This window comes from Chiloscyllium punctatum, chromosome 40 (assembly GCF_047496795.1).
Source record: "Chiloscyllium punctatum isolate Juve2018m chromosome 40, sChiPun1.3, whole genome shotgun sequence".
Lineage (NCBI taxonomy): Eukaryota > Metazoa > Chordata > Chondrichthyes > Orectolobiformes > Hemiscylliidae > Chiloscyllium > Chiloscyllium punctatum.
In genome coordinates this window covers 17,075,112-17,099,179 of record NC_092778.1, presented here as the reverse complement: position 1 = coordinate 17,099,179, position 24,068 = coordinate 17,075,112, and the positions used below count along the sequence as shown (strand labels likewise).

The 24,068-nt window shown below is 40.9% G+C and overlaps 1 protein-coding gene across 1 annotated transcript; it reads left to right on the top strand.

Annotated features, from left to right (window-relative positions):
• Positions 1 to 11,989: 11,989 nt before the first annotated feature.
• Positions 11,990 to 22,390, top strand: LOC140464389 (methionine-R-sulfoxide reductase B1-like). Its single transcript, XM_072559381.1, has 4 exons — positions 11,990 to 12,079; positions 14,332 to 14,474; positions 15,238 to 15,352; positions 21,568 to 22,390. The coding sequence occupies exons 1-4, from the start codon at positions 12,025 to 12,027 to the stop codon at positions 21,591 to 21,593; spliced, it is 339 nt and encodes a 112-aa protein (XP_072415482.1). The 5' UTR covers positions 11,990 to 12,024; the 3' UTR covers positions 21,594 to 22,390.
• Positions 22,391 to 24,068: the final 1,678 nt, after the last annotated feature.

Sequence of the window (24,068 nt, the reverse complement as noted above, 5' to 3'; positions counted from 1 at the left end):
CTTTGGTCCAACCAGTCCATGCTGACCATAATCCCAAATTAAACTATTCCCACCACATGCTCCTGGCCCATCCACAACTTTTCTTATTCATGTACTTACCTAAGTGTCTTATGAACGTTGTAACTGTGCCCACATCCTTAGAAGGTTCATTCCACACGTGATCCACCTTCTGGGAAAAAAAACATTGCCTCTCATGTCTTTTTAAAATTTCTCTGCCCTCACTTTAAAAGTGTGCCAACCAGTCGTGAAATCCCCCACCTTAGAGAAAAGGCATCTACCATTAACCCTGTTCTATACCCCTCATGATTTTATAAACCTCTAGAAGGTCACCTCTCGACCTCCTACACTCCAGTGAGAAAAGCCCAAGCCTCTCCAGCCTCTCCTTATAACTCAAACCTTCTATACCTGACAACATCCTGTGAAAGGAGCAAGTGCACCTCATCTGAAAGAAGTACTGTACCCTTATTGTGTGGTTCATTTTTTAGCACATTATTTAACTCTTCTTAATGAGACATTGGTGCATATGAAAAATGCTATATAAATGCAACTTTTTTTTGTTACAGCAAGTAAGAGCTTATCTAACATGTCTGGTTTGTACCTGGATGATTGGGAAGATGAAAATTGGTCACACATCATGGCAGGGTCTGGAAACACTTTAAGGATTGCATTTTGTATTTCCTGTACTGCACAAGGTGACCTCAATGATAGCACTTAAACCGATGGGATTTCAGAGCTGCAAAACTTTAAACAAGAATAAATAAGAATAAGAATAAAATATGTTTGATTTGAAGTTTAGTGGTGGACCAATTGAATCACACCTGGAATAATGCACCTTACACTTGCTGAACAGACTTTGCTGAACAGCTGAAGGGAAATGCGTCAACTTGGACAAAGTTTTAAAAATCTTCTTCGCTGGTTTGTGTCTTTTGGGTAAAACAATACCAGCATCTGTGCTGTTACCATCAAGAAGAAAAGTTCTTCCAGAGATGAGTTTTAATAAAATTAATCCAAATACTGAATCAAAGATGTGGATATTGTAGACTCATAGAACCGTACAGCACGGAAACAGATCCTATAGTCCAACTTGTCAATGGCGACTATATATCCTAAATTAATCCAGTCCTATTTGCCAGCACTTGGCCCATATCCATCTAAGCCCTTCCTATTTATATACTCATTCAGATGCCTTTTAAATGTTGTTATTGTACCAGCCTTCACCACTTCCTCTGGCAGCTCATTCCATACAAGCACCACCCTTTGCATGAAAACGTTGCCCTTTAAGTCCCTTTTAAATCTTTCCACTCTCATCTTAAAACTATGCCGTCCAGTTTTGGACTCTTCCCACTCTGGAGAAAAGACCTTGTCTATTTATCCTATCCATGCACCTCATGATTTGATAAACCTCCATCAGGTCACCCCCCATCCTCCGATGCTCCAGGAAAAACTGCGCCAGACTATGCAGCCTCTCCCTATAGCACAAACCCTCCAATCTTGGGAACATGCTTGCAAATCTTTCCTGAAACTTTTCAGGTTTCACAACATCCTTCCTGGAGCAGAGAGACCAGGATTGCACACAGTCTTCCAAAAGTGGCCTAACCAATGTCCAGTATTAGTAGGTCAAAAATCACATGACACCAGGTTATAGTCCAACAGGTTTATTTGAAAGTACAAGCTTTTGGAGTGCTGCCCCTTCATCAGGTAGCTAGTGGGGCAGGATCATAGGACACAGAATTTACAGTAAAAGATCAAAATGTCATACAACTGTTGCAATGTATTGAACAAACCTAGATAACTGTTAAGTCTTTGATCACTTAGAATGGGGATACATGTTTTGATTAATATGTAAACCCCAGAACTTCTTTCAAGTCACAGTCCCGAGGCAACTTAAGGTTTTACTAGTATCAAAAACATATGACATTTCAGCTCAGACAATGCTTTAAAGGTGTGGGATTCAAATTTGTCTGTATCCCAACCTTGGGTCAGACAGGTTCTATTTCCAAACGAGGAATTCTATAAAATGTCACGTGGACTGACTGTGCACAGAAATTGGACAAGAAGGTGCATGTTTGAGAAACTAGGAAATCAAGAATAAGTATTATATTCAAAGGAGGAAAAGCAAAATCTAAATAAAATGTAAATAATTTGCAAAAGACACAAGTCGTAGCTAACAACTTGTACTTAAAAATTACAGAGATGTGAGGCAGATATAACAGCTTGGTGGGTTGTAGAGCAATTCCATCTGTGACTTTTAGCTTCAAATACCCCAGGCGAAAATAGTTGACAAGAAGCATTTAGTTTGATGCAGGCAAGAGTCTACGGGTAGAATGATTTTATTCAGCTCCTTTCACAAACTCAGATACCCTGAAGATTTTACACCGATGTATTTCTGGCTGTGTTTGCTGGTCACGGATACAGTTTGAGCTGCTCCTCAGGCCAATCCCATTTGGAACACAACCTCTCCCAGAGGGAATAATTAACCCAGTTTGTGAAAATACGTGCATGAAGTGCGATCAACATAATTCCAAGCAGTTAGCAGAATTAATTCAGTTTTCACTTTAACGCATTTCAGCACAACACACCTTTCTGTCTTCAGTTCTCATCCCAAATCCCGGATCTTTTGACAATTTACCACAGCAAAGAGCTATGATTTTTCACGGTCAGAAGTCACACAGGGTACAGTCCAACAGGTTTATTTGAAATCACAAGCTTTCGGAGCTCCTTCACCGATTGGAGTTCTGAGGTAGGGTCACTCGACCCCAAAACGCCAACTCTGCTTTCTCTGCACAGGTGCTGCCCTGACCTGCTGAGCTTTTCCAGCAATTTCTGTTTTTGGTTCTGATTTCCAGCATCCGCAGTCCTTTTGTTTGCGATTTATATTCCTTTCTCGTAACTGCCAAATGCCACAGAGCATTTTAAAGCCAATGAAATAAATGTCAATGTGTTGTCACTGTCATAAGGTAGGAAGCATAGCAATCAATGTGCACAAAGGAAGATCTCACAAACAGCAGTGTAGTTATGATCAGTGAATCTGCCTTTGCTATGGTGATTGAGAGATAAACATTGATCAAGGAAAGGGGGATAAATCCCCTGCTCTTTGCCAAATATTACTGTCCATCCACCCAGTGGAGCTCTGGTTTACAGGCTCATGGGAAAGATGACACCTCAGATAGTGCCACACTCCTGGGTACTGCACTGCAGCTTCAGCCCAGATTGTGTGGGCAGGTCTTTGTGACTTAGATGCACAAGTGTTACCAACAGAGCTGATACTGTGTTAAACTGGAGCAATTGACCTAACTCATGGAATGCCTATCTGCACCGTAAGGCAGGGAGTTCTCAAATTATGGATTGTGACCATGCAATTGGGTTGTGGGATGAGATTTTGAGGTTACAACCTTGGACCCACCAATAGGGGAATACAGAGCTGGCACTGAGTTTCAACTGGTGCCTTTTCAACATTTGTGGGGCTTTTCTTCTCTGACAATGGTTGCAGCTTCATTATATGTCTTTGGAAGTCTGATTGCTCCTCCAACTACAAACTTTAAAACAGGGAGTTGCTGGCTTCCTTAACAGTTTTAACTCCTCCCCCCAACCTGGTCAAATGATACTACCCGTCCTCATAGAGTCATACAGCATGGAAACAGATGCTTCAGTCCAACTAGTCCATGTCAACCAGATATCCTACACTAGTATAGTCCCATTTGGCCCATACCCCTCTAAACCCTTCCTTATTACATACCCATCCCGATGTCTTTTAAACAGCCTCCACCACTTCCTCTGGCAACTCATTCCATATACATACCCACACTCTGCATGAAAAAGTTGGCCCTTAGGTCCTTTACCTTCTCACCTTAAACCTATGCTCTCTAGTTTTGGACCCCCTACCTTGGGTAAAAGACCTTTACTGCTCACCTATCCATGCCCCTCAGGATTTTATAAACTTCTATAAGGTCACCCTTCAGCCTCTGATGCTGCAGTGAAAATAGCCCCAGCCCATTCAGCCTCTCCCTATAGCTCAAACTCTCCAACCCTGTCCACATCCTCATAAATCATTTCTGAACCCTTTCAAGTTTCACAACATCCCTCCTATAAAAGGCTGAACAATGTTCATCCTTCCCAGATCACCCAGTCAACCACTCCTCCCCCCTGTTCCCACCCTTCCCTAGCCCTGCACAACCAGTCTCCGCAACCCCAATTTCCAACTGGAGTCAAGCAAGGTCTGAGCCTCTGCAGAATGACAGACTTGTGACAGTGCAGAAGGAAGCCATTCAGGCCATCATGTCTGTGCCAGCCTGCCCAATAAGCAGTTCACTTAGTGCAGTCCTCCAGCCTTCTCCCTCTGACCCTGTAACCCTTTTATCAAACAACAATCTAACTCCCTTTTAAGTTGAACCTGTCTCCTCCACACTCTCAGTGTATTCCATACCTCTTGCTGCATTAAATGTTTTGTTTTGCTGAAGTGGTTTTTCTTTCTTTTGCAAAGAAAAATGGGCTCTCATTGGGAACATGTTTGGGAAAAACTGCGTTATGGACCAGCGAGATCAGAAATTTCAGTACATGTTGTTTCTGAGAATCATTAACTTTAATATATCAAAGTAGACTTGCACTGCCATACACCTCATCCCATTAGCTTGAAACAGAGTCTACTGAGGAGGTTTCTCATCATTTGTAACTGGGATGCAGGGAATAAAAACAAAGTCACATCTAATCTAATCTAATCTAATCTAATCTAAAAAAAAAGTCACATATATGGCTCACTCCTCATTGTCCTCAGAAGGTGAAGGTGAGTTTGTTCCCACAATGCTGTTAGGTGCAGCATCTCTGAATACCGATCCTGCAATAGTGAAGGAACAGGAATCATTAGTAAATACCGTTATTCCCATGGGATTGCTATCCTTGTCCTGGTGGAACAGAGACATTGTGATGTGGGTGCAGTTGTGTGCCATCTTAAGAAAAAGTGAGATAGTCTTGAATCTATTGGAATTTGAAGCAGTATTAATCTTCTTGCACCTCAGAACACACAAGAATGGAGTTGAAACTGAATTAGGCCTAAAATAGCTTCTCTTGTCCTTTTGAGAAAGTAACCTCATTTATCAGTCTCCTTAGTTACTGGAGAAAACAGCGCCTGATGGATGTAACTGAAAATCCCCATCAGAGAAAAATCTAGGTTTTAAACTGGAGTCCTCTTGTGGTGGTTCCTGATGCTTCACAAAGATGTAAAACATCTCCTAATTCTCACATACAAAAAGTATAATTCTATGGATGCTGGGAATTTGGAATAAAAACAGAAATTGCTGGAAATCCTCAATATATTCTGTTCTTATCTTCAAACTGTCAACTTGATATTTGGTGCCAAAAATTGCCAGTGATCTGAAAATACAGATACTTCACTTGGATTCACACACTTACACACAGAATTTACATATAGTATTCCGTAGCATATTCATACATGTTAGATACATTTAATCTTTGCTCATTTTCCCCAAAACTTCTGTCAAACACAATTCTGCCCTGCCGCAAGAGTGAAACAGATCTTTTTAAAAAAAAACTCAGTGACGTCCTTTGTGATTGAGACGATGGTAAATGTTGTCTTCTGGATCTTTTTGCAGCCTCTGACAGTATTGACCACACCTCTCAAAGACATTTACAGCACATGAGGAAGGTATTGGCTAGTCCACAAAGATCTGACTGCATTAATGACATTATCCAGTGCTTGGCTATTGCCCTGGAGTCTAGGGCAATGCAAGTGAATATCTAAATACTGCATAAATGTAAGGGAGTTTCTGACTCAACTAATATTTCAGGTAGCAAGTTCCAAACTCTCTCCACCCTCGAGTGAAATAATTTCTCCTCAACTCTTCTATTAGCCTTCTACTTTTCCCCTTAAATCTTCAACAAGTGGAAAAAGTATTTTCCTATTCAGCTTACCTGTGCCACTTATAATCTTATGCATCATTTCTCAACCTTTGCTGCTCTAAGGAAAACAGCCCTTATTAAGTTAAAAATTGCACAACACCAGGTGATAGTCCAACAGGTTTAATTGGACCATAATGTGATGTTGTGTGATTTTTAACTTTGTACACCCCAATCTAACACTGGCATCTCCAAATCCCATCTATTCCTCTTCACGTCACTGCTGTCCAAGCAACATCCTGGTTAATCTCCTCTGCTCTTTCTCTTCCTATACTATGGTGTCCAGAACCACACACAGGACTTCAGTTGTGGCCGAATCCGTGTTTGAGACATTTTCATCATATGCATTTCCTTGCTCTTGTATTCTGTGCGTCATGAAATAAAGGCGAGTATCCCATATGCCTTTTTAACCACCTTATATACCTGCCACACAGGGATATGTAGACCGAGGTCTCCTTGATTTTCAGTATTTCCCAGGGTCCTGCCATTGACAGTGTGATCCCTCGCCTCACTAGCTGTCCCTGACTGCATTAGCCCTCACAATTCTGAGTTGTTTAATACCAATCTTCGTGTCATATGCAAACTTCTCAACCATGCCCCCTACAATTAAGTCCTCACCATTAATATACCCCATAAACAGCTAACACTGAGCCCTGTTGAACACCTCTGAAAATATTCCAGTCACAGAGACACCCATCTGCCATATCTAGTTTCCTGTCTCTCAGCCAATTTTGAACAGCTCTTACTTTCATGACCAGTCTGCCTTGAGAGTTCTTATTGAAAGCCTTGCTAGAGTCCACGTAGATCACATCAAACGCATAGTCCTCATCCATGTTTCTTGTCACTTCGTCAAATAATTCAATCAAATTTGTCAAATATGGCTTCCCCTAAGGAATCTGTGGCTGACTTTCCTTGATCCTTGACACTTTTCCCATTGGGGGTAGCCCTGCTCTCACCTGGCATCTTTCTCATATATCCAGCTGCAGCTGGAGAATCATCTGCAATAGTTTTTCTTCCTGCTCCTACACCATTACACCTCAATCGGTTTGGATTTCACTGACCTGAGAATGAGCGAGGTTTATTTTGCAACTTTGTTCCTCTTTTTATAAATGGATTGGAAAATGTCAGGTTTGGTGCAAGTGGTGTATCCAAAACTGGCAAAAGCTCAGAGAAACTCAAAGTTTCTATTCACAAATTTGACTCATTCCAATCCGCTTTCCCCAGTCCCTATCCTGATTCTCAATCCCTGTTGTTACTTCCCAATCCTTGTTATTCCTAGTCCCTGCCCTTATTCTTAATCCTTATTTCCAATTCCTCTCATCTCTCATTCTTATTCCTAATCTCTGTCTCTATTCACAATCTCTGTCTTTATTCCTATTTATATTCTTGTTCCCAATTGCAGAGGTATTATCACTGGAGTTTTAATCCAGAGATTCAGGTCATGCTCTGAGGTCCTGGGTTTGAATCCTGCCATGGAAGATCGTAGAATTCAAATTCAACAAAAATCTAAAATTAAGAATCTAATGATGACAACAAATTCATTATTAATTGTTGGAACAAACCCATATGGTTCACTGATGACATTCAGGGAAGGAAACTGCCATCGTTACCTGGTCTGGCCTACATGTGACTCCAGACCCACAGCAATATAGTTGACTCTTAACTGCCCTCTGGGCAATAAATGCTGGCCTAGCCAGTGATGTCCTTATCCCATGAATGAATAAATCTTAATTCCCAATCCCTGCTTTTAATCTGAAACATTATTCCCACTCTCTATCCTTATTCCCAATCCCTGTTTTCATTTCAAATTATAATACCCAAATCCAATCCCTGTTTTCATTTCAAATTATAATACCCAAATCCAGTTCCTACTCCCAATCTCTGCTCTCATAACGATTCTTCATCTAAACTCCTGTTCAAATTCCAAATCCCGACCATCATCCTCAATCCTTATTCCTAAATACTGTCAAAATTCCCAATTTTTCCTCATGTACATGGTGGTCGATGGTGAAATCATTTAAAAAAGCAGCAAATGTTACATTGTTCATATTCACAAAACTAGTCTCACTACCTACTTCCTCCCCCATCCTTTAACACCATTTACCTTTGCCCTATTTCAGCTCATCCATGTTTTTGCTACCATTAGGCCGAAGGGGTTCAATGCCCTTCCAAATAGTCTCCCATTTCCCACTCAGCAAAACTTGAGATTAAGCCTCCGCTGCTTAAGTCCTTCCCGATTTGTACAGATTGTCAGTCACCCATCATACTTACTGACCTTGGCACAGTGGCTCAATGGTTAGCACTGCTGCCCCACAGCACCACGGATCCAGGTTCAATTCCAGCCTTGGGTGACTGTTGTGTGGAGTTTGCACATTCTCCCCCTGTGTATGTGGGTTTTCTCTGGGTGCTCTGGTTTCTCCCACAGGCCAAAGTTGTGCAAATTAGGTGGATTGGCCATAGTGTCCAGGGATATGTGGATTAGCCATGGGAAATGCAGGGTTACAGGGATAGGGTAGGGGTTGGGTCTGGGTGGAATGCTGTTTGGAGGTTCAGTGTGGACTCGATGTACGAAATAGCCTGTTTCCACACTTGTAGGAATTCTATGACCTATAAAGTCAAATCACTAATCCCAATACTCCAAATTCTCAAACCCATCTCTCTAATGGCAGCTCCTCTTGTCCTTATCCTGCAATACCCTTTGCCTTTACTCCCCATTCCCTTGCCTTCAGTCTTGATTCCTCCCTCCCTGTACTCACTCTGAATCCTCATGTTCCAGGAACAGCTCCATTTTTAATTCTAAAGCACCCGTTTTCAAATCCCTCTGTGTTTTTCCTCTCCCTGACTCTGTAATTTCTTCCACCTTGCAAACCGCCATCCTCTTCATCACCCCCTTTTATCACTCAACCATGAGCTGCCCAGGATTTAGCTTTCAAAACCCAATGATATGGGGATCCACTCATTTCTTTTCTTGAAGATGCTCCTAGAATCTTGGCAAGCTTCTGATAATTTGTTTCTATGACTCCTTAAATGCTTCAGTTGCAAGTTCTGTCTGATGTTCTGTCTGATTCCTTGCCAGGAATCCAAGTATGACCTTCACAAAGCCATTAAGACTGCCAAGGACCAATACCAATCCAAACTAGAGACCCAGACAGACAACTATGGCAAGGACTGAATGACATCACAGGTTCTAAAAAGAGACAGTGCAAGATAGCAGATGACGACATATCCCTCCCAGATTGTCTCGATGCCTTCTATGCTCGCTATGAGCAGAATTTCGGTAGAGAGGTAACACCTATTATGACAAGTCCAGATGAACCTATCCCAACAGTCACTGCATCAGAGGTCAGATCAGCTTTCCTTCCTGTGAATCCAAGGAAAGCAATGGGGCCAGATGGAGTACCAGGCCGTGCACTCAGTGCACACGCAGATCAACTGGCAGAGGTTTTTTTCGGACATCTTCAACCTCTCCCTGCAGCAGACCACTGTCCCTGCCTGTTTCATGAAGGCCAACATTATCCCTGTGCCTAAGAAGGCTCATGCAGCATGTCTCAATGACTACCACCTAGTGGCCCTAACTTCGGTGGTCATGAAGTGCTTTGAAAGGCTGGTCATGGCATTAATCAATTCCAGCCTCCCCACTAGTCTTGACTCACTGCCTATCGGACCAACAGATCTGTGTCAGGTGCCATATCATTTGCCCTTTACTCCTCCCTAGAACATCTTGAAACCAAGAATAGCTACGTTAGAATCCTACACATTGACTACAGTTCGGCCTTCAACACTATTATTCCCTCGAGACTGATTACTAAGCTTAGTAATCTCAGACTAAGCCTCACTCTCTGCAACTGGATCCTCAGTTTCCTGACCCATAGGCCACAATCAGTGAAGATTAAGGACAATATTTTATCGTCACTAACACTCAACACTGGAGCACCCCACCCCCCCCCCCCCACCAAGGGGTGCACTCTCAGCCCCCTACTGTACTCCATTCGAATACCCTCGCCAACGTTTATAAGTGCACCATCGAGAGCACTCTGTCTGGATGTATCACTATCTGGTATGGCAACTGTACCATTCAAGATCGGAGATGGTTACAGAGAGTGGTGAACTTGGCCCAGACAATCACAGAGGCCAACCTCCCATCTATAGAATCTATCTACCAGACCCGCTGGCAAGGAAAGGCCACCAGCATCCTCAAAGATCCATCCCACCCTGGCAATATTTTTCTATAACCTCTGCCATTGGGGAGAAGGTACGGAAGCCTTAACACACGCACCAATTTCTACCTTACTGTTGTTAGAATACTGAATGGACTCACAAAGTTAAAAACCACACAACACCAGGTTGTAGTCCAACAGGTTTAATTGGAAGCACACTAGCTTTCAGAGGGACGCTCCTTCATCAGGTGATAGTGGAGGGCTCAATCCTAACACAGAATTTATAGCAAAAATTTACAGTGTGATGTAACTGAGATCATACCTTGAAAAATTGATTATCTGTTAAGCCTTTCATCTGTTGGAATACAGTGATAGTTTCACTTCTTTCATACGTTGCAGGCAAGGATGCCCGGAGGCATGGTACAGTGGGGAAACCGAGCAAAGGCTACGACAACGGATGAACGGCCACCGCACAACAATCAACAGACAGGAGGGTTCCCTCCCAGTTGGGGAACACTTCAGTGGTCCCGGATATTCAACCTCGGACCTTCGGGTGACCATCCTCCAAGGCGGACTTTGGGACAGGCAGCAGAGAAAAGTGGCCGAGCAGAGGCTGATAGCTAAGTTCCGTACCCATAGGGAGGGCCTCAACTGGGACCTTGGGTTCATGTCACATTACAGGTGATCACCATTGCACTATATACACACAGATACTCCTACACAAGGCACTCCTATACACACATACACACGGACACACAGACGCGCACACAGGTACCCACACACACCCTTACAGACACACACACTCCCATACTCACACATGCACCCCCTCACAGACTTAAGTCACTCTGCACTCACTACACACACACATACACTTTCTCACACTCACAACCCCCACCCCAGACAGACACACACACAAAGACTCACATGCACACATATATTTTGTGGAGTGAACTTTTACTTGCAGGGTTACATTGTACTATGCTCAAAAACTGCATGCAATAATGTAGAACTCTGAGCTCAAATACTGCATGAATTTATGTAAAACAAAGTGATTTCACTTTTTTGATTAGAATCAATCTAAACATCATGGCATAGACAGAGAACACAGGGGACCAACACCTTCAACATATTGTCTAGCCATCACCATTGTTAACAGCTAACCTGAGAATGCAACTTTTTTAAAAAAAGGTTTTGTGATTTACTCATGAAAGAAGTGAAGCTATCACTGTATTTTAACAGATGAAAGGCTTAACAGACAATCAATTTTTCAATGTACAATTTCAGTTACATCACACTGTAAATTTTTGCGATAAATTCTGTGTTAGGATTGAGCTCTCCACTATCACCTGATGAAGGAGTGTCACTCCGAAAGCTAGTGTGCTTTCAATTAAACCTGTTGAACTATAACCTGGTGTTGTGTGATTTTTAACTTTGTAAATCCCAGTCCAACACCCGGCATCTCCAAAGAATGGACTCACAAACTCTTAACATTTGCCTGTACCTGTGTTTTTGTTATTGCCACTGTTTACCTATTATTTCCTTATCTGTGCTACTTAACTCTGAGATCTGCCTGTATTGCTCGCAAAACAAAGCTTTTCACTGTGCCTCGGTGCACGTGACAATAAATAAATTCATGTACAAATCCCATTCTGCTACGTTAAATGTGCTACAGAAATGCAAGTTGTTGCATGCTGGCCAACCAACGTATCTGTTACCAAAGTCTTAACTATAATCGCAACAGTAGATGTTTTGATTACCAAATTACCAACACCTCTCCTAGCAATTAAGCATTAGCTTCTGCTACTCCTGCTCAATGCCTCCCCCTCTAGGTGTCCCCCGGTAACTACAATAGGTGAAGGCCTGCGCATGCGCCCCTCCCTACCCTCCTGACGACGGCGGCCGGCATTGTGACGCATGCGCCGCTCTGACGGGCAGATGGAGAGCCGGCTGCTGGGGAATGGCGTTCTGTTCGTTCTTCGGGAGTGAAGTTTATAAAGATCACTTTGACGCCGGTGAGTCTGGCTGCTGTGGGTCTGGGAATGTTGGGTTAGTTTGTTACTCAGTTTCAGTTTGTGTTTTCTTTCCGGGAAGCGGGATTGAGTTTTAGGTGAAACGTCAAGTTTTGATTAAAGTGGAGGAACCGAAACTGCTCGAGACTTGGAGTTCCCCAAATCCCAAATCCCATCCCCGTGTCCCTTCCCCAAATCCCATCCCCACACCCTGTATCCCATCCCCAAATCCCAAACCCTGTATCCCTTACCCAACTCCCAAACCCCATCCCCAACCCCGTGTCACTTCCCCAAATCCCAAATCCCTTCCCCAAATCCCATCCCCAAACACTGTATCCCATCCCCAAATCCCAATCCCTGTATTCCATCCCCAAATCCCCAACCCCATCCCAACCCTGTATTCCATCCCCAAATCCAAAACCCCATCCCAACCCTGTGTCCCATCCCCATCCCCAAATCCCAACCCCAAACCCTGTATCCCATCCCCAAATCCCAATCCCTGTATCCTATCCCCAAATCCCAAACCCCATCCCAAACATTGTATCCCATCTCCAAATCCCAAATTCTGTATCCCATCTGCAAATCCCAAATCCCAAGCTTTGTATCCCATCTGCAAAAACCAAACTCCCAAATCCTGTATCCCAAATCCTCAAACTCTGTATTCCAAATCCCCAAGCCCTATATTCTATCTCCAAATCCCCAATTTCCAAATCCTGTATCCCATTCCCAAATCCCCATACCCTGTATCTTGTATCCCATCTCCAAATCCCCAAACCCTGTATTCTAACTCCAAATCCTCAGATCCCAAATCCTCAAATTGTATTCCAAATCCCCAAACCCTGTATCCCATCTTCAAATCTCTAAACCCTGTCTCCCAAATCCCCCAACCCCATATCCCAAATCCTGTATCTCAAATTCCCAAATCCCTCAACCCTGTATCTCAAATCCCCAAATTCTGTATCCCAAATCCCTAAACCCTGTATACCAAATCCTCAAACTCCCAAGTCCAAATCCTCAAACTTCATATCCGATATCCTAAATCCCCAAACTCCGTATACCATATCGCAAATCCCGAAACCCCATCACCCAAATTCATAAACCCCAAAATCAGTGTCCCAAATTCCTAAACCTCATATCCCAAACCGCATATCCCATATTCCATCTCTCAAATCCCATGTCCAAAATCTCCAAATCTCGTATCCCATACCCAGCATCTCCCAAATCCCCAAACCCTGTCTCCCAAACCCTGAACCCTGTCTTCCAAATTCCCATACTCTGTACCCTGTATCCTGTGTCCCATATCCAAAATCCCCTCTTAAAAAACCCTGTTTCCTGTATCACAAATCCTGTTTCCCAATTCCCCAAACCCCATGTCCTGTATTCCCAATCTGGTATCCCAGATCCCCAAATCTAAACCTTGTATCCCAAACTCTGTTTCCCAATCCCACTTCCTATATCCCAGTTTCTGTGCACCCAGCCCTAATTGATCAGATCCCAAATTCTGTATCCTACTTCTCCAAATCTTGATTCTTCATCCCAGTTTCCAAAACTCAAGTTCCAATTCTCCAAAGCCTGATCCTTCACCCTCTTGCAGTTCCTAACCCTCTTGCAGTCTTCAATAAGTTTTCCCCCTTTTTTAAAATCTTTTGCCATTGGGCACCGTTTTCTCCTCTATCCACTCTATCCAGCCTAATTGAAATGTGAGGTATATCCCTTGAGCTTTCGTTTAACAGTGCAAGTTAAAATAGCAGGAAACTAGAAGATTGGGACCATGTTTGCGAACTGAGTGGAAGTGTTCCACAAGGTGTTTGCCCAATCTATTTGTGTTTGGACAGTGGACAGGAGCAATGCAATGTACTAAATTGAAAAAGTGAAATGGTATTTGGCTTTCAGGGAGTGTGTATGTAGTTAGTAGTTCAGTGCAGATAGGATTGAAGCAGAGGTGAGTGTCATGGGCACGTTGATATCAGAGGGGGAAGTGGGAGAGAAACAACTGAAAGATGGCCATTTTGAGCTGGGCGAAGTTGGAACCTTAAAGAAAATTTGCACTGATAAAATTTTATAATTTAAGTATAAAAATATTGTACATGTCCAAAGGGATGTTGGAGAAACTGTAATTTTGTCTGGCAACGTTTATTTCTAGTATTGCAGAAATGTTAATATTTCTATCATTAATCTAAATATTATTGTAAATGTTATTGTTTGTATTCCGTTTTGCTGGCCAGTTAAGACTTTAAACATTGTTTTTAATACAGGGATATATGTCTGTTCAAAGTGTGGGTATGAATTGTTTTCAAGTAAAGCTAAATATAACCATTCCTCACCATGGCCTGCTTTTACTGAAACCATTCATCCAGACAGTCTATCAAAAAGAAAGGACAGAAAGAATGCCCTAAAGGTAAGTTGTCAAACGTGGTAGTAAATGGAAAATGAAAGATTATTTATTGTTACTGTTAATAATTGCATTTGCCTAGTCTAAATCAGACTCAGCATTTAAATGGTTGCTGTATTGTGATGTTGCTTCTCATATACTTAAAAGAACTGAGATCTTGTGGTGTGATGGGTAGTGTCCAGCCTCTGAGCCAGAGGCTCCAGGTTCAAGTTCCACTCCAGGATTGGATGGATAAAGAATGTGCTATCAAATAGGTTGAGTATCGACTTGCAAATCCTTTCAACATACACCAGTAGCAGATGAGTAAGAATGAGTTAATTGTGTGATGGAAAGTTATTGGAAACTTGACCATCACTATCCCTACTCAAGATTATAATATGAAAGGGTAATTGTATGGTGCCATACCACCTCTCTGAGGTGTTGGTTAGTTCACTTGGCTAGTTGGCTGGTGTGGGTCAGATTGGTTTTTGGATAGGAACTCTGTCAATGCTTTTGATTGTTTCGATCCGGTTTGTGCTTTGTTTACTAGTTTGTTATAAAGGAGAGAAAGGGGGGGGGGGGGCAAGAAGAAGAGAATATATGATTTATCACTGAGTTGCAGTTAATGAATGGTGCTCTCCTACTTAATTACAGGCCTACAGAGCTGCCTACAATAAAACTTTGCCACTTTTGCAGTAACTATCAGCTTTGGGCAAGTTTGTAGAAAATGGTTTTGATTGAGTCGAAGAAGGAGCATTGTTGAACCTTCTTTAAAACATTTCTTTTTCAGGTTTCTTGTGGAAAGTGTGGGAATGGACTTGGCCATGAGTTCCTCAATGACGGGCCTAAGCCAGGCCAGTCACGTTTCTGAATATTCAGCAGCTCGTTGAAATTTGTCCCCAAAGGTATGTGGATTATGCCCAGTTCACTTTATAACCACTATATGGATGAAGAAAGGTAGCTTCGTTAATGCAGCTTTGTTTTTCTTTCGTCATTTGTTTTACATCTGGTTAAATATGAATCTCCTTGATCTAAGTCTGTTTTATAAATGAAACCTTCAGTAAAGAATAGTAGGTTGGACATAAATTATTGTGCTTCATAAAATTCCCATGCCACTATTCAGAACTTTTCAAAACTGTCATATTTCTTCCTATTCCCAAAGTTGAATTTGGCTTTAAAAATAACTGATATTTTTCATGTTGTGTATTTATTTGAATATTTTATTGGCGTAATTTTGAAAAATAATAATAACACTGTTTGCAATAATTATTTTCTGTAGCATTTAATGTTGCCATATCAGTACGTTGCCTGTTTTTGATTTCCTGCCAATAAAGTTGCCAGTTCCCTTTATGGAGTTCCTATGTTTTGCTGAATCAGAGGGTAAAGGTTAAATGTGGCAGTTCAACTGTTGTTGGTTTTACAGAGAATACAGAGAGTTAAATCAATTTTGCATAACAATATTTATCATCAGAACACCCATGTTAAAGAAATATATATTATCACACTACAAACAATGTTTTATTAAATTGAACACTGCTTAAGTAAAGAATGGAGGGAAGAAGGGGTGAAGTTGGGATGAGGAACATGGAGAGAAGAATATGAAGGAGACTGTCTCCGTTCCTTCAGAATGTTGTGCAACTTTTTCTTTGTTCCTGTACTCCAATTCAGAGCTGCTAACCTGCTTGTGCTTCAGGCAGCCTATCATATGTTACAACACAAAGCGTTGTGGACAGAGTGCCACCTACTGTTTTGGTACGTTCACACTGCTATGACTGTTCATCATTTCACTATGTTAACCGATAAAAGCAGTGGATGAATGGAACAAATTGTAATTTCAGTGTATCTGATTCTGTGGCAGGGAGAAAATCAAAACATTTCCAAAATTTGGAGTTGCCAAAGTGGGGAACAGTAGGGGGCCATGACTATGTTATGATTCTCTTTTCAAAATAACATTACAAAACAAACTTAGGCAAATACAGCTCTGTTGACTTCACGGTAACACAGTTAATCAGAAATCAGCCGTTAGTAAATTTGATCTAACTTAGTTTTTTATAGCAGCAGACATAAATTTACAGGGAAACTCCTACCCGATGAAGTTTCTTGATTGATTTTGGGGGGATAATGGCAGGTGAACTAGGAAGTCCAATGATAAATAGAAATTAATTTTCAAGAAATCTTGGATAAAGGTAAAGATAAGAATTTCTCTGTGGGCTAGCAAGAAGCAGATGTTTGTTTTGTAACTTATATTGAGAATCTAATGAGTAGTGCATGGTCTGTCCCAGAATCAATGCTCAGGGCCCTATTCTCTCAAATTTATAGTGGGGGAAGCTATGTTTTAAAGTTCAATTGACTTTTGAAACTTTCTATCTAATACTGTCAAAATTGGCTTTACTGCAATTTAGAACTTTTAATTTTTGATCAGTTCTATTGTTGTCCATAACAAATTTAAAACGAATATACTGTAGCTATGACCACTTGCCCAAAAATACTCCCCAATTGACACCTCAGTCACTGTCCTGCCTTATTTCCCAACAGAAGGTCAAGTGTCGCATATCACTCCTTCTCTAGGAGGTACATTCACATTTTAAATATGGGTGAGATACAAAATGAATATTTTGTCTCTGTATTTACTGTGGAGAAGGATATGGAAGCTAGGGTACATGAAGAAAAAAATAATGGTATCTTGAAAAAAGTTCATATTACATAAGAGGAGATGCTGGAAGTCTTAAAAAACATTTAAAGATACATAAATCCCCAGGACCTGATCAGGTGTTTCCCAGAACCTTATGGGAAGAGATTGCCAGGCTCTTGCTGAAGTATATCTATCACTGACCACCACAGGTGAGGTGTGGGAAGACTGGAGGTTGGCTGATGTGGTGCCATTATTTAGGACCGTCTGTAAGGAAAATCAGGGAACTATAGACTGGTGAGCCTTATGTCAGTGGTGAGTAAGTTGTTGAAAAGGATTCTTAAGAAATAGGTATCTGGAAAGGCAGGGACTGATTAGAGATAGTCAACATGGCTTTGTGCATAGGAAATCATGTCTCACTAACTTGCTTGAGGTATCTTTTGAAGAAGTTACAAAGAAGGTTGATGAAGGCAGAGTGGTGGACGTTGTCTACATGGACTTAAGCAAAGCATTCAACAAGGTTCCACATGGTAGGCTGGTTAGTAAGGTTAGGTCAAATGGGATCGGGGGAGCTGGCTAATTGGATACAAAATTGGTTTGAATATAGAAGACAGAGGATGGTGGTACAAGTTTAGTTTTTGCATTGGAGGTCTGTTACCACTGGTGTGCCATAGGATCAGTGCTGGGTCCACTGTTTTTCATCATTTATATAAATGATTTGGATATGAATATATGGGGTATGGTTCTTAACTTTGCAGATTACACCAAAATAGGTGGTGTAATGGAAAGTTATTAAGATTATCACGGACTAAAATGGGATCTTGATCAGATGGGCCAATGGGCTAAGGAGTGGCAGATGGAGTTTAATTTAGATAAATGTGAAGTGTTGCATTTTGGTAAGGCAAATCAGGGCAGGGCTTACACACTTAATGGTAAGGCCTTGGAAATGCTGCCAAACAAGGAGATCTAGGAGAGCAGGTACGCATTCCTTGAAAGTGGAGTCATGGGTAGACAGGGCGGTGAAGATGACTTTTGGCATGTTTGCCTTCATTGGTTAGAATACTGAGTATGGGAATTGGAATGTCATATTGTCATTGTAGAGGTCGCTTTTTTTAGAATACTACATGCAGTTCTGGTTGCCAAAACGAAGAATGTTGTTAGACTTGAAAAGGTACAGAAACAATTTACAGGAATGTTACCAGGACTGGACGGTTTGAACTATAGGGAGAAGCTGAATAGGCTGAGGCTTTTTGTCCCTGGAGCGGCGGAGGCTGAGGGCTGAGGTTTATCGAATCATAAGGCATATGGTTAGGGTGAATAACCAAGGTCTTTTCCCCAGGAGCCAAAACTAGAGGTCATAGGTTTAAGGCGAGAGGAGAAAGATATAAAGGGGACCTAAAGTGTAACATTTTAACACAATGGGTGGTGCGTGTATGGAATGAGCTGCCAGAGGAAATGGTGGAGTTTGGCACAATTACAGCAGTTAAAATGCATTTAGATGGGTATATGAAGAGGAGGAGTTTAGAGGGATTTTAGGCCAAATGCTGGCAAATGGGACGAGATACTGGATTAGTGGTGCTGGAAAAGCACAGCAGTTCAGGCAGCATCTAACGAGCAGCGAAATGGGACGAGAGCAGATTGGGATATCTTTGCAGTGCAGATGAGTTGGACCAAAGCGTCAGTCTCCATTCTATTAGACTATGACTAAACTTTAACGTAAACTGGTCAGACTCAGAATATTAAACTACAAGGGAAAGCTGAATCTGTGAAAGAGAAATACAATTTACAAAATGGCTTACATGGTTATAATGCATATATGGATGCTGCTATAATAGATGGAATTTCATAGGGACAAGTGAACCCTTTAGGCAGAAGATATTGAAGCTTTGAACACGCATCAAAAGTTTCAAAAACAGCTTCTTCCCGGCCATTATTAGACTGATGAATGGACTCTCTAACTTCAAATAATGTTGATCTTGCTTTGTGCACATCCTGTGCAGTGCAACCTGTACTCCTCACTCTATCTAAGCACCCATTGATCTGCATGTCCCTGTTTGCCACAGTCTTCCTGTAGTGCTTGCAAAACAAAGCTTTTCACTGTACTTCGGTACATGGGAATACAATAACTGTAAATTGTACTGTAAATTGGACAGGTTAGGTACTTTGTGAATGATGCAACATAATTAAAGCTGAAAAAGATCTTTGGTTATTAATGTTGAAACAGTGCTGGGCAATAAACAAGAAAGAAATTTGAATACTGGAGCTAGTAGTGTACTGTACCTAATGCAAAGCAGGTAGTGTATTGAACTCTTGACAAAACAGTCAAGTGAGATGAAATCATTCCTAAACTATATAGTGATGAGTCATATTTCACCTACAAAGAAATAACTCTAGCTTTGATCACACAGACAGAAGAGAAGCATCACTGACTCAAACCAGTAAAGAGTGAGTGTAAGAGTCAGGAAATAGAAGATAAGAGACATTACACAAATATCTTTTATATTTTCAACTGTGAAGAAAGATATAAGTGTACTGAAAATCATGAGGAACCACGGGGATAATAATAGTAGAGAAAAAGTACTGGAGAAACTAAAGGAATTAAAAGCTAACAGATCCCCAGGATTTGATGGTCTTTATCCTGGAGACCTAAAAGAGGAATTGAATTATTGAATTAGCTCTATTGTCATGTGCTCAAATGAGTACAATGAAAAGTTTGCAAGTCACTACTCATGGTGCCATCTTTAGGCACGAGTTGCCTGGGTGCAGATTTTTTTCAGTACAAGTTCTTGGGAAACAAAATTTGAAAAATAAAGAAATAAAAAGTCCAGCATTACAGATGGCAGGGATAAATTAGAAAATAGAGAAATAAAGAAGTCCAGAACAACAGTCCTTCCAACCCAACCGCACCTAGCCTCTAGTCCTTGACTCCAGACCATGCTGTGCTTCACTTCGAGCCTCTCGAGACTGGGAGACCGCTCTGGAATCCTCTCGAGGCCAGACGTCTACATTGAAGCCACAGTAGGCCAGGAAGCTGCTACACTGGGCCACTGAAAGACATGCTGGGCCAAAGCCACTGGCTTTGAGAGGATGCTTTGCTGCATCTGTGCTATGGTAGAGAGTCGACTCCATGCTGAGGCCAGGAGTTCAGGAGATCGCCAAGAAGGAAGGAAAGGGATAAAAACACAAAATAGAGAAGGAAAAAAAAGGAAGAGAAATCTGCAGTGATAATGGATGCGTTCATTGTGACCTTCCAAGATTCCTCATGTTCTAGAAACATCCCAGCAGAGTGGACAGTGGTAATTGTAATATTGCTAGTCAAGAATAGACAGAGAGAGAAAGCAGGAAGGTTTGCTGATTAGCCTGTCATTAGTTCTGGAGGGATGCTGGAATCCACCAAAAATGTTATTGCACTCAATCATAATATGATTAAGCAGAGTCAACATGATTTTCTGGAAGAGAAATCATTTCACCATGGCAGATGATGAATTCAAAATCAATTAATCAATCTGGAAGGGGTGGCAATCCACTTAGTTCAAAAATATCATCTTAATGAAGGGAATCTGCCATCCTTGCCTGGTCTGGCCTAGATTTGACTCCTATGTGGTTGACTCTCAATAGCTCTTGAGCAGTTTGGGATGGGTAACAAATGCTGGCCTTGTCAGAGAGGTCGACAGGTCATGAAAGAATGCAGTAAGCAAGTATTTTTTTTGAGGATATAATGAGGGAAAGTAGGTATAAGCTAGTATACTGAGATTTCCAAATGGAATTAGTAAGGTGCCACATCACAGGCAAGTAGCTTGTATGTCCTCCTCCTCCTCTTATTATGCCCTTTTTATTAACCTGACCACTGTATAGGAGAACTGAATTATTAAAAACAAGACTTGAAATCTGGCTTTTCATTCCTGAAAAGCTGCAAGACTGTATAAGGGTATGGCAATAGGTAGTTCGTCTTGATGAACCCAGCAATTGATTTGGTGTAAGTGACAATGGGTCTTATAAAGTATGCATTTTGAGAGAGAGGCCCCTATTACTAGTAATTCTATTATTCTCTTAAAGTTATCATATTAATTTATTACAGAAAATTTGCAGCTTTTTTTTTGCATTTTGAGTGTAAAGATGGAATCAAGGCTTGATGTGCATATTTTTTAACCTTGTGTTATTTGAGTGTTTAACTGTTAAGGAGTACTGTTCTTTTCTACGAATGTGAGAAACTTGCAAGACCATATTCATTGAGATTTAATTCTGCATTCACATATTTGTGCGGCAAGTACAGTAATTGAATAGTCACCATTGTGTGGATGCGGATGGGAATAATGCAAAGTTGCTTAGCAAATTTTCTGCTTTTATATCTAAATTGCCTGGATTTAAAGAACAAGGTTTTTACTGAACTTAGTTTTAATAGGTTTGTGAAAATTCAAAATTAACTCATTATCAGTAGAGCGCAAATGATGATGAAAGTTGTGCAATTAATTGTTTTTATTTTACTTGCAGTCAATGGACCTCTTGAGGGAAAATAAGACGAGCATGGAACCAGTCTTTTACAGTCATTGTACTACTGAAGAACACACTGACCACAAGCGTTACAATCTGAGGTGTTTTTTTTAAGTATCAAGTGTCAACACAGAATTGCTGTTTCATCTGGAAGTAGCGAGAAAAATGTCCTTGAGATGGTATTTTTGATGGTTAATCATTACATGACATTTTCTGGATAAACTCTTCCTTGAATGTCTAGAAGATAGATATTTACATGATTACACTGACAAAAATACTTGTATTAAGTAAGTTGGACTTGATTTTAAACATCATTTAACCTCTTAAAAATGACAAGCAAAGCACAATATGGAAATAGGGAAAAGGTTTGAGATTTTGTAGCAAGTCGCAGGCTAAACTAGTTTAAATAATGGTTCACAAAGATAACTAAACGCACAAGACATAATTTAAAGTAAATGTTACTTGTGACTGTAGGAAAATATTAAATTTTGCAATATGTCACCAAACAACTCACTTTAGCTAAACATTTATATACTGTATTAATGTAGTTGTTTTTAATTCTGAAAGAAATTTCACAGAAACAGAATTAATTTGGGAAATTCATAGGTTACAAGGTATTACAGTCCATAAATCTATTAGTCATGGTTCTCTCACCACTGTTTGGTTTCAGTGCTGCCAATTATGGAGGGAAATCTGAGCAGCAACTTTCATTATTTTACGGATTCTTCTAATGCCATATTCAAAGTAAAATCTCCAGTTGGATTTTAAATGCACAACACATATATATTAGAGTTTTAAAAAATTAAACCTATTTTGAATTCTGCTATTTGTGGGTTTCTTCACCAAAGTTATGCTTTGTTTTCAATCACTTGCATTGGGCGTTTTTAACGTGAATCAACTTTATTGAGGGTGGGAAATAAATTATTCAGTGATGGAGAAGGAATGAATTTGCCTAATAATATAAGAAAGTAGATTCACTGCTATTGAGAATCATACAGCATCCTGGTCCCATAGTGGTTCTGCAAACTATGCGAATCTCAGTTTGCATTGGCCATTGCTGAAGGTAGGGTCTGCGTTGTTTGGGTCTGGATGAAAACTGACAATGTAATGAGGTTCTAGAATGCTGCTTGCACAAAGCGGCAGAAGTTCAGTATAAGAAAGTGGTGAGGAGGTGATGCATACAGAATGAAACAAACTAATTGTATGCCATATCACTTTGAAATCAAAGGAAAAGCTAATTTTGACCTGGTATTGGTTAATGACTTTGAACTCAAATGTTTACAAGGCTAGACAGTCATTGTACTATTGAAGAACACACTGACCACAAGCATTACAATCTTTAATGTGATCTGGAAGTCAGTAATATCTGTGACTAGGAGCAGGCTACATAATATCAAAACAAAGAGCTTGTATTATATGCCAACGTGTACAACCTCAGCATGACTCATGTAAATACTAAGTGGCCAGCAGAATGGAGTCTATGGAAAGAATGTGATACAGTATATTCGTAGAGGCACAAGGCAAGATTAGAATACTTGATGAGTATCAGTGTTTACTCAGGAATGAGGTGCTGATAAAATATTGGTGGAAGTGGCTATCAAACTCTTGCTGCACTGACATGTGACGCCCTTATTTGAGGAATAGTGAAAGGACATTCCTGGTTATTACAGATGAGTCAGTTTAACATTAGTTGGGGGGAGAGTTAGTAAATAATTGGGAGAAATCAATAACTGAAGATTTATGAAGAGACTGCATTGGATGTTATATATGAATTTCAAGAGACCTTTTGACAACATTGAGATTGTGAATTAAGATGATCAGTCGGTTTGGATAAAACGTGATTTGGAGATGCCGGTGTTGGACTGGGGTGTGCAAAGTTAAAAATCACACCTGATGAAGGAGCAGCGCTCTGAAAACTAGTGCTTCCAATTAAACCTGTTGGACTATAACCTGGTGTTGTGATTTTTAACTGGATAAAACATTGTCTTGAAGTCACCAATCAACGAGCCATAGTGAATGGTTGTTTTCCCAGACTGGAAAATGGTAGATGTTTTACAAGGGTTAGTGCTGGGACCACTGCTGTCTTTGCAATATATAAATGACTTGCATATTGGAAAGTGGAGAAATTTCAAAATTTGCTAATACTGCGCACTTAAAGGTGTAGCAGGCAGACAGTGAGGATATCAATGGCCTGCTAAAGGGCATATAGTCGAGCAAAACAGGCAGACAAGTGCCTAAGTAGAATTTCGTAGAGAAGTATGAGGTGATGCGTTTTGGCAGAAGGGGTAGGGAGAGATATTTGTTATGGTCTTATAGTTACAGGGACAGAGAGACCCAGCATTTCAGGGCATCGATCTTTGAAGTTGGCAAGGAATATTGAAAGAATGGAATAATTGGAAGCACTAGCTTTCAGAGCGCTGCTCCTTCATCAGGTGTGATTCCTGAAGAAGGGCTCATGCCCGAAACGTCGATTCTCCTGCTCCTTGGATGCTGCCTGACCT